The sequence below is a fragment of the Ranitomeya imitator genome, chromosome 9, assembly GCF_032444005.1.
Source record: "Ranitomeya imitator isolate aRanImi1 chromosome 9, aRanImi1.pri, whole genome shotgun sequence".
NCBI lineage: Eukaryota > Metazoa > Chordata > Amphibia > Anura > Dendrobatidae > Ranitomeya > Ranitomeya imitator.
Window position 1 is genome coordinate 46,733,406 of NC_091290.1, and position 14,585 is coordinate 46,747,990.

At 43.2% G+C, this 14,585-nt stretch overlaps 1 protein-coding gene across 2 annotated transcripts in view; it reads right to left on the minus strand.

The window, feature by feature from the left end:
- Positions 1-14,585, minus strand: part of CHID1 (chitinase domain containing 1) — a 507,376-nt gene that overhangs the window by 275,417 nt on the left and 217,374 nt on the right. For both annotated transcript variants that reach the window (XM_069740216.1, XM_069740217.1), the window contains exon 9: positions 7,894-7,995. In XM_069740216.1, the coding sequence (XP_069596317.1) occupies positions 7,894-7,995 (102 nt within the window). The remainder of the gene's footprint in view (positions 1-7,893; positions 7,996-14,585) is intronic.

Consider the following 14,585-nt stretch of genomic DNA (forward strand, 5'->3'; position numbering starts at 1 on the left):
CTGAAAAATGTGAAAGAATCTGTGCGGGTTCAAGCTCAGTTGTCAAAAAGTCATCGAAATATAGGGCTACAGGCATTATATTATATCTATGCAGCAAACTCTAAAAAGTATTATATTCACAATCCCCACTGACCCTCTTCTAACGATAAATGGTCTCATGTCAACAGGATGTACAAATACAGGCTCTGTGCGACTGTTCTGGCCACAGTTATGCCACCGCTACAGCAGGTCATATGCAAATCCTGGCTGGAAGAGGAACCGCGGAGGCCGGCAGGGGACCCAGGCAGCATTAGAAGAGGACCAACAGCGATAAATCAGTGTGAGCATACTTATTTTTATTTTTTTTTAAGAGAGGAGGAAACCCCTATAGGGCATGTGCCCATGGCGTCTTATAGAGGTCGGCATGCTTGTTGGGTTTTTGAAGCAGAAGACGCTTCACAAAAACATTAGTAGTGAAGTGTCTTCTGCAAGAAGTAGGGGATAGATAAAGGGAGCACGACTACAGGAGCAGACGACACAGGATTTATTTGTAGCGTTGAGACCAAAGAGAAGCAAAAGTATGCAGAGGAGCTAACAATTAGACGCTTTCAATCAGGACTATATACAAAATTGCTTCTATTTTAAAGGGGTTCACCACTTTTGGACAACACCTTGTTTAAGAAGTTGTCTGGTCCAAATCGATAAGTCTGCAGTTGCTCTGTGAGGATGCAGACTTATGAATCTCCGCAGCGCACAGTGTTTCAGACCCGGGAATGAAAGCTATGTATGAGTTATACATACTCCCGACCAGTAGGCATGGCCTCGCTTTCATACACTTGTAAGGAAAAAGGCCATGCTCTCTAGTCGGCGACTCCCACTGGATGTCCGCGTCACTAGATGGGGCGCGGCCTTGTTCAATACAAGAGTATGGAGAGCGAGGCCGTGCCCAATGGCTGGGGGTATGTATACCTCCTACCCTCCAGTCCTGGGTCACAAACCAGTGAATCCTCGCAGCACACAGTGCATGCACTGGTGGGAAGTCATAAGTCTGCAGTCTCAGAGTTACTGCAAGGAAATATGCTGGTAAGTGGGTGGTAGGTATCTGTCACGCCTCTTGTGTCAGAGTATATTGAGGTAGGCTCGTAGGTTTCAGGCCATAGTGCCAGGTGTCCTATGTGGCCCTAAGTTCAAGTGTGATCGGCGTGTCCTCCAGCGACGCGGTGTCCACCTGTCAATATACTCTGACACAAGAGGCGTGACACATACCTGCCACCCACTTACCAGCATATTTCCTTGTCCCATTGGGTAACACGTTACTGAAGAAGGCCAACACAGGCCGAAACGTTTATATTGTTCTTTTGCTGCATTAAAATACAAAAGAAACTCACTATAAGTTGAGTGCCAGGTTTTGATTACTTTATTGACACACGGTGTGGGAACCTATCTTGGCACCCTCTTCGGTAGTGCATACGGTATCTTGTTCTCAGAGTTACTGCAGACTTATTGATTTGAACCGAACAACCCCTTTAATTAATCAGTCTCTCGAGTACATTGAGAAAAGCTTTTTCTCATCTCCTACACCAGCACTTTTTCAACGATATGGATACTGGATCTCCTGGTACTCACGTGACAGTATGATGAGACGAGACTGCTGCAGACAATCAGCGACCGCTGACCGGCTGCTGTCTACAATATTTAGTCACAGAGGTGAATGGCTTTGACGGAATAATCATGAGCAGCAGCAGATCAGCAAATGTTGATTGGTTGCTGCACTCACGTGACATAAAGAGACCCCGGAGCGGACATAGCTAGACTGGCACCGATGCGGGAGGTGGGAGGTGAGGATAAGCTTACTTTACTTAACTTACTTTACTCAAAAAACTCAGGCATTTAAGAAGGGGTTACCTAAGTAGTGGACCCATTTAATTTCTTAAAAAATGGGACACAGCCTGGTGCAGAACCTTGATCTCATAACAAAATTGCAAGGTATATTCATTCCGTTGAGCATCAAAGTCCTGGCAAGAAGGAGATCCCACTAATAATGAATGTAAGTTTGACCCCTGATGATTTTTGCCCCCCACCCCTCATACTAGATGGCAGGTATAAAATAGAAACGCAGATTATGAATGTGCGTAGAAACTAGACCATCTCAATTAGACCTTCCTTCCACGTGTCTAACATTCAGAGAGCAGAATGTAAATGGTAATATGATATTCTAATATTGGACTTGTTTCGCAGCTCCAGCAGACAGCGCTGCCATTTCTGCAAATTGTGAGAGTTCCTCAATTTCCTCAATCATAGTCTGGATAAATTAAATATTGCAGTGCAGTTAAATGATTAAATGAACCCGCCTGCGAGTCTCTGTAACCCTTCATAGTCTGTTGAGGGCGCTAGGAGAAAGATAGAGCTGCAGAAGGCTGATTTTTATTTTGGGATTCTGAACTATAATAAATCACAGTTCCTTTAAAAATAACAAGACAGTATTTTGGAAAGCGAGTGATATTTTCTGTGGGCTATCAACCGGTATTAGGACAAGATGTATTCTCGTGCATGGCTGCAAATAACCTTCTCTTTTCGTAAGTCCCTGGATATCCGGAAACTGAATGATAACTGCGTTCCCAACCTGCATTTCCCTTGAGTTTCTCTGCTCCTCTGTGACAATATGTATTTTATTTATTACTAAGAGATCTGCAAAGTAATATTACAGATAAATCCTTGAATTGTATTTGGAAGTTCAATATCAAAATGTCACGTTATTTTCTACATCATTTATACAATAATTGCCTATTGAACGCCTAAAGCGATAGTGTGATTCTTTCACTTATGTATCCAGACAGTAGAATATTCTGCTTTTCATATTTTAGATCCATAGATGACCAGAGAGCTCACAAAATTCCCTTTTGTTAGGGGTAAATTAATAAATGTTCCCTGCAGGAATACATGTTCATAGCCTTTATCCACCACTATGTTTGCCTAATATTTTACACCTATGCCGTCAGCCCGGATAACGTAGCTTTACTGTGTAGCTTGGTGTTCAGTCGCACCATGGTCGTCTCTCTTGTGCATAGTGATCAGGAGCCCGCCACGAACAGCGGGGCTAGTGGTGTAATGGCAGGGATCACAGATAACTCTCCATCTGGCCATATAACCCCTAATATGCTTCAAACAATTGTGACCGCAGCATCTAAGCAGTTTGAAGAGGCATAATAATATGTTAATAATTTAAGGAGATTGCCCGGGACTTTTATGTTAATGATTTATCCTTAGCATAGATCATGAACATCTGATCATGGGGTACGACACACAGCGGCGAGCTGATCAGCTATTGATCAGAAGTTATCAGTTACAAAGGAAAACTTCACAGGTCCGTCAACTAAACAGTTGCCGCGGACGGGCATCCAGACCTTTCTTGAATTTTAGTAGTGAATCAACCACTACAACACAATGTGGCAGAGAGTTCCATAGTCTCACTGCTCTTACAGGAAAGAATCTGCGTCTGCGATTACGATTAAACCTTCTTTCCTCTAGACCAGGGGTCTAAAACATGTAGCATGCGGGCCGCGGCCCCTGAGGCTGCTTCATGCATGCAGGCACTGTAGACCCCTTAACAATCCAGTGGCCACCAAAGTCAGCGATTAATTTCAATTGAATGTGTATCCTTGGACGCATATTCAATTGAAATGTATTGCTGCACAGAAACAAGCTCTCTGCACAACAATACCAATGCCAGACGCCGGCCAATCAGAGCCAGCAGTTAACATCAACTTGTCGGCACATGACAGTGACGTCATAAGCCGGTATTCCATGTCATCTGATTGGCCGGCGTCTGGCATTGTTGTGCAGAGAGCTTGTCTCTGTGCAGCAATACATTTCAACTGAATATGCATCCAAGGATGCACATTCAATTGAAATAAAGTCGGCAGCTCATGGACTGGGCCGAGATCGTCAAGGGGTCTACGGTGCCTGCAGGCCACATGTACATAAAGGATGCAGAGGGAACGGAGGAGAAGTACAAGGTGAGGACTAGGATTGGCACATTACTACAAGATGAAGACAACGATGGTGCATTACTACAAGATGAGGACCAGAATGGGGCATTACTATAAGAAGGTGACCAGGACGGGGCATTACTACAAGTACCAGGATGGGGCATTACTATAAGAAGGTGACCAGGACGGGGCATTACTACAAGATAAGTACCAGGATGAGGCATTACTACAAAATGGGGACCAGGATGGGGCATTACTACAAGATAAGTAGCAGGATGGGGCATTACTATATGAAGGTGACCAGGACGGGGCATTACAAGATAAGTACCAGGATAAGGCATTACTACAAGATAAGTACCAGGATGGGGCATTACTACAAGATGAGAACCAGGATGGGGCATTACTACAAGATGAGAACCAGGATTGGGCATTACTACAAGATGAGGACCAGGATTGGGCACTACTACAAGATGAGGACCAGGATTGGGCATTACTACAAGATGAGAACCAGGATTGGGCATTACTACAAGATGAGGACCAGGATTGGGCATTACTACAAGATGAAAACGAGGCTGGAGAATTACTACTAGATATAGACAAGGATGGGGCATTATTACAAGAAGAAGACTAGGATGGGGCATTACTACAAGATGAGGACTAGTAATGGGCATTACTAAAAGATGAAGACAATGATGGTCACATTATTACAAGACCAGGATGGGACATTACTACAAGATGAGGACCAGGATGGGGCATTACTATAAGAAGGTGACCAGGACGGGGCATTACTACAAGATGAGGACCAGGATGGGGAATTACTACAAGATATAGACAATGATGGGGCATTACTACAAGATGAAGACGAGGATGGGCACATTCTTACAAGAAAGGGCCAGGATGGGGCATTACTACAAGATGAGAACTAGGATGGGGCATTACTACAAGATGAAGACTAGGTTGGGCACATCATTACAAGAAGAACACCAGGATAGGGCATTACTACAAGATGAGGACCAGGATGGGGCATTACTTCATGATGGAGATCAAGATGGGGCATTACTACAAGATGGGGACCAGAATGGGGCATTACTACAAGAAGGAGACCAGGATGGGACATTTCTACAAGATGAGGACCAGGATGGGGGACATTACTATAAGGTGAGGACCAGTATGGGGATATTACTATAAGATGAAGACCAGGATGGTCCATTACTACAAGATGTGGACCTTAATAAAATATAGGTATCTGGATGGGGACATTACTACAATATGGGGACCAGTATGGAGAGTTACTACAAGATTGGGACCAGGATGGGGCACAATACTACAAGATGTTTGCCAGAATTAATATATGGTACAAGTTACTGTAAGTGGCCAATTGGGGGAAACAAAATTGTAATAACATTAAAAAAAATCAAACTAAAACATGAAAAAGTATTTGGACACTAAAAATGTTGTTTTATATATAAACTCATGTAAACAAAAAAGTGCATGCTTGTTATTGCCACATTCATAATGACCCAAGCTATAAAACTGTACGATAACCCAATATGACTAATGTCCTTTAAAAAATAAAACAAACACAGCAAAAATTTCAAAAAAATGATCAAAAGGTGTATTGAAAAAAAATTGTATCACTAAAAACGTCACTTTGTCCTGCAAAGAAAGCGGCACCCCAAATTCAAATTGTTTTTCTATGTGCGGTCCATATACCCAGCCAAGTCTGCTCTAGACGTAGAGGATATCCCTTGTCACCGTCAAAGGTCTAGGTGTAAAAAAAATCATAAGAAAGATCTCTGAACTGTCCTCTATGTGAGGGGTTGACACGTTTAGCTACTTCCTCAGGTAGACACAGGAACACTTTGATAGTGAAACACCTGCTGGTTTATTAAAGTCAGCATAGACCAATGCAGGGTTCAGGAAAACAAAAGCAAAGCCTTTTTGGCTTTAAGGAAAACAAAACAAACAAAGTGCAACAGAATCCTTTCTCTGCAGGTTCCACCTGCAGACACCTGGCAATGTCCTCCGCTCCTCCTGGAGCCACCTGGAAGTGTTCCCTCTCCCAACACACCACACAGACTGTCTCTCATGTTCAGGTATTTAACCAGGACCATGTGATGATTACATGATCGTGACATCACCGCAGGTCCTGCTAGTACACATGCCGGTGTCGGCTCTGCAAGAGGGGATACGGTGAGCACCCTTCCTCCCACTCTACAGGTGCTCACATACCAGCCCATTGTAACTTTAAAATTTACACTCTCAGCACTTAGCGTGCTGCAGGCAAAAACAATCTGGTTCTACATCACCAACTGTAGTATACGCTGTGACACATATCTCCCTTCATACACTGTGCCAGTGACTCAAATATTTGTACATTGTAATAAGATTGCTCTTAAACCTTTGGTTTTTTTTTAAAGTGAATAACCCCAAGTTTATAAACCATAAACCTGTCTTAGTATTGCAGACCATCCATTTCCTTAATAACCTTGATAGCTCTTCTCTGCAAGCAGAGTAAAGCAGATTGCAAGCAGAATAAAACAATATATATAACTACATAAATTAAATGTATGTATGCACTTGTGACAAATGTACAAGGATAAAAAAAATAAATATGTATGTAGGATTTTTCCTAAATGTTGTCATGTATAAAAAGAGGGGGTTCAAAATCATTCTTGAAAAGTTGGAATGTTAGGTGTGTATGCCAAGTGCACTAGTGGTAGCTTTGCTAGCAATTTTTGTACCTGTGACAATGACATGGTATCATATGACTGCAAAGAGTCGTTGCTGCGCTCCTTTTTTTTTTAATACATTGTCTACATATTCCCACACTTTTGGAGTTGTATCTCATTATTGTGGTTTGGTCCTGATGAAGAGTTCTGAAAACCTTGAAATGCGTTGACAAAATAAACTGCATTTATGCTTTACCTTCGTGTGCGATCGTGTCTTTGAACCTTGGACAGTGCAGACTCTGAACCACCATATTCCTCATTGTTTTGCAAGCACATAACCTTACATTTATCTACATTAAACTTCAATTGGCATTTCTCAGCCCAAGCCTCCAGCTTACATAAAACCTTCTGTAATATTAAGTTATTCACCTTTGCGTTGATTATCCTGCAGAGTTTTGGTTTATCTGCAAATATTGAAGTCCTACTCTGTATGCCCCCTATAAGGTCATTAATAAACATTTTACAAAGAAGAGGGTCCAATACTGACCCATGAGATATCCCACTATTTAATGTGACCCAATCCGAGTGTGTTCCATTAATAACCACCCTTTGTTTCCATATATTTTCCTTTAGTCTAATTATTCTCATTTTATGTACCAACCTTTTTACATGGCACCATATGAAACGCCTTTAAAACGTCCATATAGACAACAACCACTGCGTTTCCGTGGTCCAGTCTGGGACTTACCTCCTCATAGGAGCTCCACTAATCTAATATTGATAATCTACACCAAGGATAGGTCATCAATATAAAAGTACTGGACAATTAACTCCTTTACATCTACCCCACATGGAATCCCCATTTTCAAGATTGTTTGGGATTCCAGTAGGTCAGAAACTAAATGTTGTTCATAGGACAATCCCTTTAAATGGTAGAATATTGGAATATATTTTAAGAACGGGGTAACTGAACTTGTTTCTCCCAGTCTCTTACTAATGCACAGTCAGACAAGTAAACTCAGTTACCCTATAACTGGCAGATGGTTTTTGCAATTAAGTGCAATGTGTAAGGAATTTCTAGTATTTCCCTGAAGCCTATGAGAATCTATATGAGCAATTGTAATTGATTCCCTAAAAGTTGATGAGAAATATTAACTTAATTTTTTTTTATCCAACTGTCTCCAGGTTCCTTATGTGATATGTTTTCTACATTCTAGATAACCATGAAATATTATCTGTATTTTACTACTCACCTATGAGGGTTTGAATAGTCGTAGGTCATTAGGCTAAAGCTGTCAACAAATGGAGCCAAAAGGTCAAACTCCTTTTTCCCAAACATGCCCAACTGGTCAGTTCTAAAAGAGAAAACAAGAATATTATTATTATTATTTATTTATATAGCACCATTGATTCCATGGTGCTGTACATGAGAAGGGGTTACATCAAAATACAAATATCACTTACAGTAAATAAAACTAACAATGACAGATTGGTACAGAGGGGGAGTGGACCCTGCCCTTGCGGGCTTACATTCTACAGGATTATGGGGAAGGAGACAGTAGGGTGAGGGTTGCAGTAGCTCCAATGGTGTTGAGGTGGCCGTGTGGTCTTTAAAGGCTGTAAGCTTCCTTGAAGAGGTAAGTTTTCAGGTTTCTTTTGAAGGATCCAAAAGTAGTGGACAACCGGATGTGTTGGGGCACTGAATTCCAGAGGATGGGTGATTCGGGAGAAGTCTTGGAGGCGATTGAGTGAGGAGCGAATAAGCGTGGAGGAGAGGAGGTGGTCTTGGGAGGACCGGAGATTACGTGAGGGAAGATATTGAGAGATTAGTGTGGAAATATACGGAGTGTCAGTAATTTAACCCCTTAGTGACAGAGCCAATTTGGTACTTAATGACCGAGCCAATTTTTGCAATTCTGACCACTGTCACTTTATGAGGTTATAACTCTGGAACGCTTCAACAGATCCCGCTGATTCTGAGATTGTTTTTTCGTGACATATTGTACTTCATGTTAGTGGTAACATTTCTTCGATATTACTTGCGATTATTTATGAAAAAAACGGAAATATGGCGAAAATTTTTAAAATTTTGCAATTTTCAAACTTTGTATTTTTATGCCCTTAAATCAGAGAGATATGTCACAAAAAAATAGTTAATAAATAACATTTCCCACATGTCTACTTTACATCAGCACAATTTTGGAACCAAATTTTTTTTTTGTTAGGGAGTTATAAGGGTTAAAAGTTGACCAGCAATTCCTCATTTTTACAACACCTTTTTTTAGGGACCACATCACATTTGAAGTCATTTTGAGGGGTCTATAACCAAGTGTGACACCATTCTAAAAACTACACCCCTCAAGGTTCTCAAAACCACATTCAAGAAGTTTATTAACCCTTTACGTGCTTCACAGGAACTGAAACAATGTGGAAGGAAAAAATTAACATTTACCTTTTTTTTGCAAACATTTTAATTCAGAACCATTTTTTTTATTTTCACAAGTGTAAAAACAGAAATGTAACCATCAATTTTGTTATGCAATTTCTCCTGGATACGCCAATACCCCATATGTGGGGGTAAACCACTGTTTGGGCGCACCGCAGAACTTGGAAGTGAAGGAGCGCCGTTTGACTTTTTCAATGCAGAATTGGCAGGAATTGAGATCGGACGCCATGTCACGTTTAGAGAGCCCCTGATGTACCTAAACAGTGGAAACCCCCCCACAAGTGACACCATTTTGGAAACTAGATCCCTTAAGGAACTTATCTAGATGTGTGGTGAGAACTTTGAACCACCAAGAGCTTCACAGAAGTTTATAACGTAGAGCCGTGAAAATAAAAAATCGCATTTGTTTACACAAAAATGATCTTTTCGCCCACAAATTCTTATTTTCACAAGGGTGAAAGGAGAAATTAGACCACAAAAGTTGTAGTGCAATTTCTCCTGAGTACGTCGATACCCAATATGTGGGGGTAAACCACTGTTTGGGCGCACCGCAGAGCTTGGAAGAGAAGGAGAGCCGTTTTACTTTTTCAATGTAGAATTGTCTGGAATTGAGATCGGACGCCATGTCGCGTTTGGAGAGCCCCTGATGTGCCTAAACAGTGGAAACCCCCCACAAGTGACACCATTTTGGAAACTAGACCCCTTAAGGAACTTATCTAGATGTGTGGTGAGCACTTTGAACCCCCATGTGCTTCACAGAAGTTTATAACGTTGAGCCGTGAAAATAAAAAAATCACATTTTTTCTACAAAAATGATCTTTTTGCCCCCAAATTTTTATTTTCACAAGGGTAACAGGAGAAATTAGACCACAAAATTGTAGTGCAATTTCTCCTGAGTACGTCGATACCCAATATGTGGGGGTAAACCACTGTTTGGGTGCACTGCAGAGCTTGGAAGAGAAGGAGTGCCGTTTTACTTTTTCAATGTAGAATTGTCTGGAATGGAGATTGGACGCCATGTCGCGTTTGGAGAGCCCCTGATGTGCCTAAACAGTAGAAATCCCCCACAAGTGACCCCATTTTGGAAACTAGACCCCCCATGGAACTTATCTAGATGTGTGGTGAGAACTTTGAATGCCCAAGTGCTTCACAAAAGTTTAGAATGCAGAGTCGTGAAAATAAAAAATATTTTTTTTTTCCACAAAAAAGATTTTTTAGCCCCCAAGTTATTATTTTCGCAAGGGTAACAAGAGAAATCGGACCCCAAAAGTTGTTGTCCAATTTGTCCTGAGTAGGCTGGTACCCCATATATGTGGGTAAACCACTGTTTGGGCGCACGGCAGAGCTCGGAAGGAAGGAGCGCCGTTTTGGAATGCAGACTTTGATAGAATGGTCTGCGGGCGTTATGTTGCGTTTGCAGAGCCCCTGATGTACCTAAACAGTAGAAACCCTCCACAAGTGACCCCATTTTGGAAACTAGACCCCCCATGGAACTTATCTAGATGTGTGGTGAGAACTTTGAATGCCCAAGTGCTTCACAAAAGTTTAGAATGCAGAGTCGTGAAAATAAAAAATATGTTTTTTTCCACAAAAAAGATTATTTAGCCCCCAAGTTTTTATTTTCGCAAGGGTAACAAGAGAAATCGGACACCAACAGTTGTTGTCCAATTTGTCCTGAGTAGGCTGGTACCCCATATGTGGGGGTAACCCACTGTTTGGGCGCACGGCAGAGCTCAGAAGGGAGGGAGCACCATTTGACTTTTTGAGCGCAAAATTGGCTGTCGTGTTTGGAGACCCCCTGATGTACCTAAACAGTGGAAACCCCCTAATGCTAGCTCCAACCCTAACCCCAACACACCCCTAACCCTAATCCCAACCCAATCCATAATCCTAATCACTAACCCTAACGATAATCACAACCCTTACCCCAAAACAACCCTAATGTCAACCCTAACCATAACCCTAATCAAAACCCTAAATCCAACACAACCTTAATCCTAATCTCAACCATAACCTCAAACCTAACCCTAATCCCAATACACCCCTAATCACAACCCTAACCTTAACCCTAATCCCAAACCTAACCCTAATCCCAAGCGTAACCCTAATGCCAACCCTAACCCTAATACCAACTCTAATCCAAACCCTAACCCCAAATCTAACCCTAACTTTAGCCCCAACCCTAGCCCTAACTTTAGCCCCAACCCTAACCCTAAAGCTACTTTCACACTTGCGTCGTTTGGCATCCGTCGCAATCAGTCGTTTTGGACAAAAAACGGATCCTCCAAATGTGCCCGCAGGATGCGTTTTTTGCCCATAGACTTGTATTGCCGACGGATCGTGACGGATGGCCACACGTCGCGTCCGTCGTGCACTGGATCAGTTGTGTTTTGGCGGACCGTCGGCACAAAAAACGTTCAATGTAACTTTTTTTGTATGTCGCGTCCGCCATTTCTGACCGCACATGCGTGGCCGTAACTCCGCCCCCTCCTCCCTAGGACATAGATTGGGCAGCGGATGCATTGAAAAACTACATCCGCTGCCCACGTTGTGCACAATTTTCACAACGTGTGTCGGTATGTCGGGCCGACGCATTGCGACGGCCCCGTACCGACGTAAGTGTGAAAGAACCCTAACCCTGAATTTAGCCCCAACCCTAACCCTAGCCCTAGCCCTAACCCTAGCCCTAACCCTAGCCCTAACCCTAATTTTAGCTCCAACTGCTGTTCTCCTGCCGGCCGGCAGATGGAGACAGATGGCGGGCGCACTGCGCATGCGCCCGCCATTTTCTTTTGCCGGCGGCCAGGAGGAGCAGCAGGAGGACCCAGGGACACAGGTGAGTATGGCAGGGTCCCCTAATCCCCCTATTTCTCTGTCCTCTGATGTGTGATCACATCAGAGGACAGAGAATTACACTTTGACTTTTTTTTTTTTTGCGGTCGCCGGTAAACAGTTAATTACCGGCGATTGCAAAACAGGGGTCGGTAAAACCCGGGGCCGGCCGGCGGGCGCACTGCGCATGTGCCCGCCATTTTGAAGATGGCGGTGCCCACCGGGAGCCACGAGGAGCACCGGGTGAGATAGGTGAGTATCGGGGGGCTATCTGGGACCCCCTTTCTCTGTCCTCCGATGTGCGATCACATCGGAGGACAGAGAAATTAAAAAGAGATCACGTTTTTTTTTTTTGCGATCGCAAAAAACGGTTAATTACTGGCGATCGCAAATGCGGGGTCGGTACAAAACCCCCTGAATCATGTTCTCTGGGGTCTCGGCTACCCCCGGCAGCCGAGACCCCGGAGAAAATCCGACTCTGGGGGGCACTATTCACTTTTTCCACAGCGCCGTTAATTAACGGCGCTGTGGTTTAAGTACCCTTAGCAGCCGCCGTTAAAAGGCGTATCGGCGGTCGCTAAGGGGTTAAACTGGATACGCTGGGAAGTCGTAGGGGGGAGATGATTAGGGCATGCACGAGCATTTTGGTAGAGTGTGGGTTGAGGAAAGGAAGGATTCTGGAGCTTGGGTGTACGGTTTGAAGGACAGGGCAGAGTCAAGGGTTACTCCGAGGCAGCGGATTTTGGGGACAGGGGAAAGTGTGATTTCATTTATTTTGATAGATAGATCAGGTAGGGAAGATATGCATAATGGAGGAAAGATAATGAGTTCAGATTTGTCCACATTGAGCTTGAGGAAGCGAGAGGAGAAGAAGGAGGATATGGCAGATAGACACTCTGGGATTCTGGAGAGCAGAGAGGTGACATCTGGGCCAGAGAGGTAGATCTGAGTGTCATCGGCATATAGATGGTACTGGAAGCCATAGGACCTTATGAGTTGTCCCAGGCCGAGTGTATAGATTGAGAAGAGTAAGGGTCCTAGGACAGAGCCTGGGGGACTCCAACAGAAAGGGGGTGAGATGAAGAGGTAGTATGGGAGTAGGAAACGCTAAATGTGCGGTTGGCAAGGTATGAGGAGATCCAAGATAGGGCAAGGTCTTTGACCCCAAAGGAAGAGAGGATCTGTAGTAGGAGGCAGTGGTCAACTGTGTCGAAGGCAGAGGACAGGTCTAAGAGGAGGAGTATAGAGAATCGTCTGTTAGCTTTGGTTGTAAGTCGTTAGTTATTTTGGTCAGGGCAGTCTCAGTGAAATGGTGGGGACGGAAGCCAGATTGTAGGTTGTCGAAGAGAGAGTTAGATGCAAAGTGAGAGGAAAATTCAGCATGGACGTGCTGCTCAAGGAGTTTGGAAGCAAATGGGAGCAAAGATATGGGGCGATAGCTGGACATACCGCTTGGGTCAAGGGATGGCTTTTTGAGGATAGGTGTGATTGTGGCATGTTTGAAGGCAGAGGGGAAGGTACCAGAAGTTAGTGCAAGGTTGAAGAGATGGATTAGGGATGGGATTAGTGTGGTGGTGAGGTTGGGGAGGAGGTGAGATGGGATGGGGTCAAGTGCACAAGTGGTGAGGTGTGATTTGGAGAGAAGATGAGCAAGCTCCCCTTCAGAGATTTTGGAGAGTGAAGTTATGGGGTTTGGGCATTGGTCTCTCATACAAAGGGGTTGTGGTGGTTGGACAACAAAGACTTGCCTTGTTTGGTCTATCTTATTTTTGAAGTGTGTGGCAAAGTCCTCGGCAACGATTAGGGAACTCGGAGGGGGCAGTGGTGGGCGGAGGAGGGAGTTAAAAGTGTTGAACAACTATTGTTGTGGGATAAGGAAGATACGAGGGTTGTGAAGTAGGCCTGATTAGCAGAGGTGAGAGCAGATTTGAATGCCAGTGTTGCTTGTTTATATATTGTTATATATAAATGCTGTTATATTGCTGCTTTATATTATAAATGCTGTTATATTGTTATATATAATGCTGTTATATATATATGCTTGTTTAATATTATACGGTTACATTCTCACAATCATTAAAAGGTTGAACATTAGCTGTTGGTATTACCAATAGCTTGGATATGTGCGATACGCAACTAAAGGTGGGGAGAAAGAAAGGAGCCATATTAAACATTCAGGAACTTGAAATCCTAATCGGCCCTTATAAATAAACTCTCAAAATAATGACATCTTTGGATATTATCCATCAACCTTTTTTCGGCGTTGTTTTAGTACATCTAACTGTACCAATAATGAAATAAGGGCTTTAAAAAAATTAATTGAAAAAAAAAATCTATAATTTGCTAATTCAGTTTAATTATTCCAGGTGCCCCAATTGATAAGATGCCTCCCGTGCACGAGGTTTAGCAGAGGTATCTCCACTTCAGGGCCGGTTTTAGACAAAGTGGGGCCCTGGGCAAAAGTTTAAAGTGGGGCCCCAAAATGCTAACATATTGCACCATCACACAGAAACATTTCTGTTGTGTTTACATGCGCTTAGTTCAGGCTGTTAAACAAGTGTGCGCGACAATACTGAAGTTGTTCGACGCTTTACTCCAGCTGAGGAAGTAAAGAACATATAGTCCTCGATACAGTATAATGCAGGTCCCATATAGTATAATGCACTG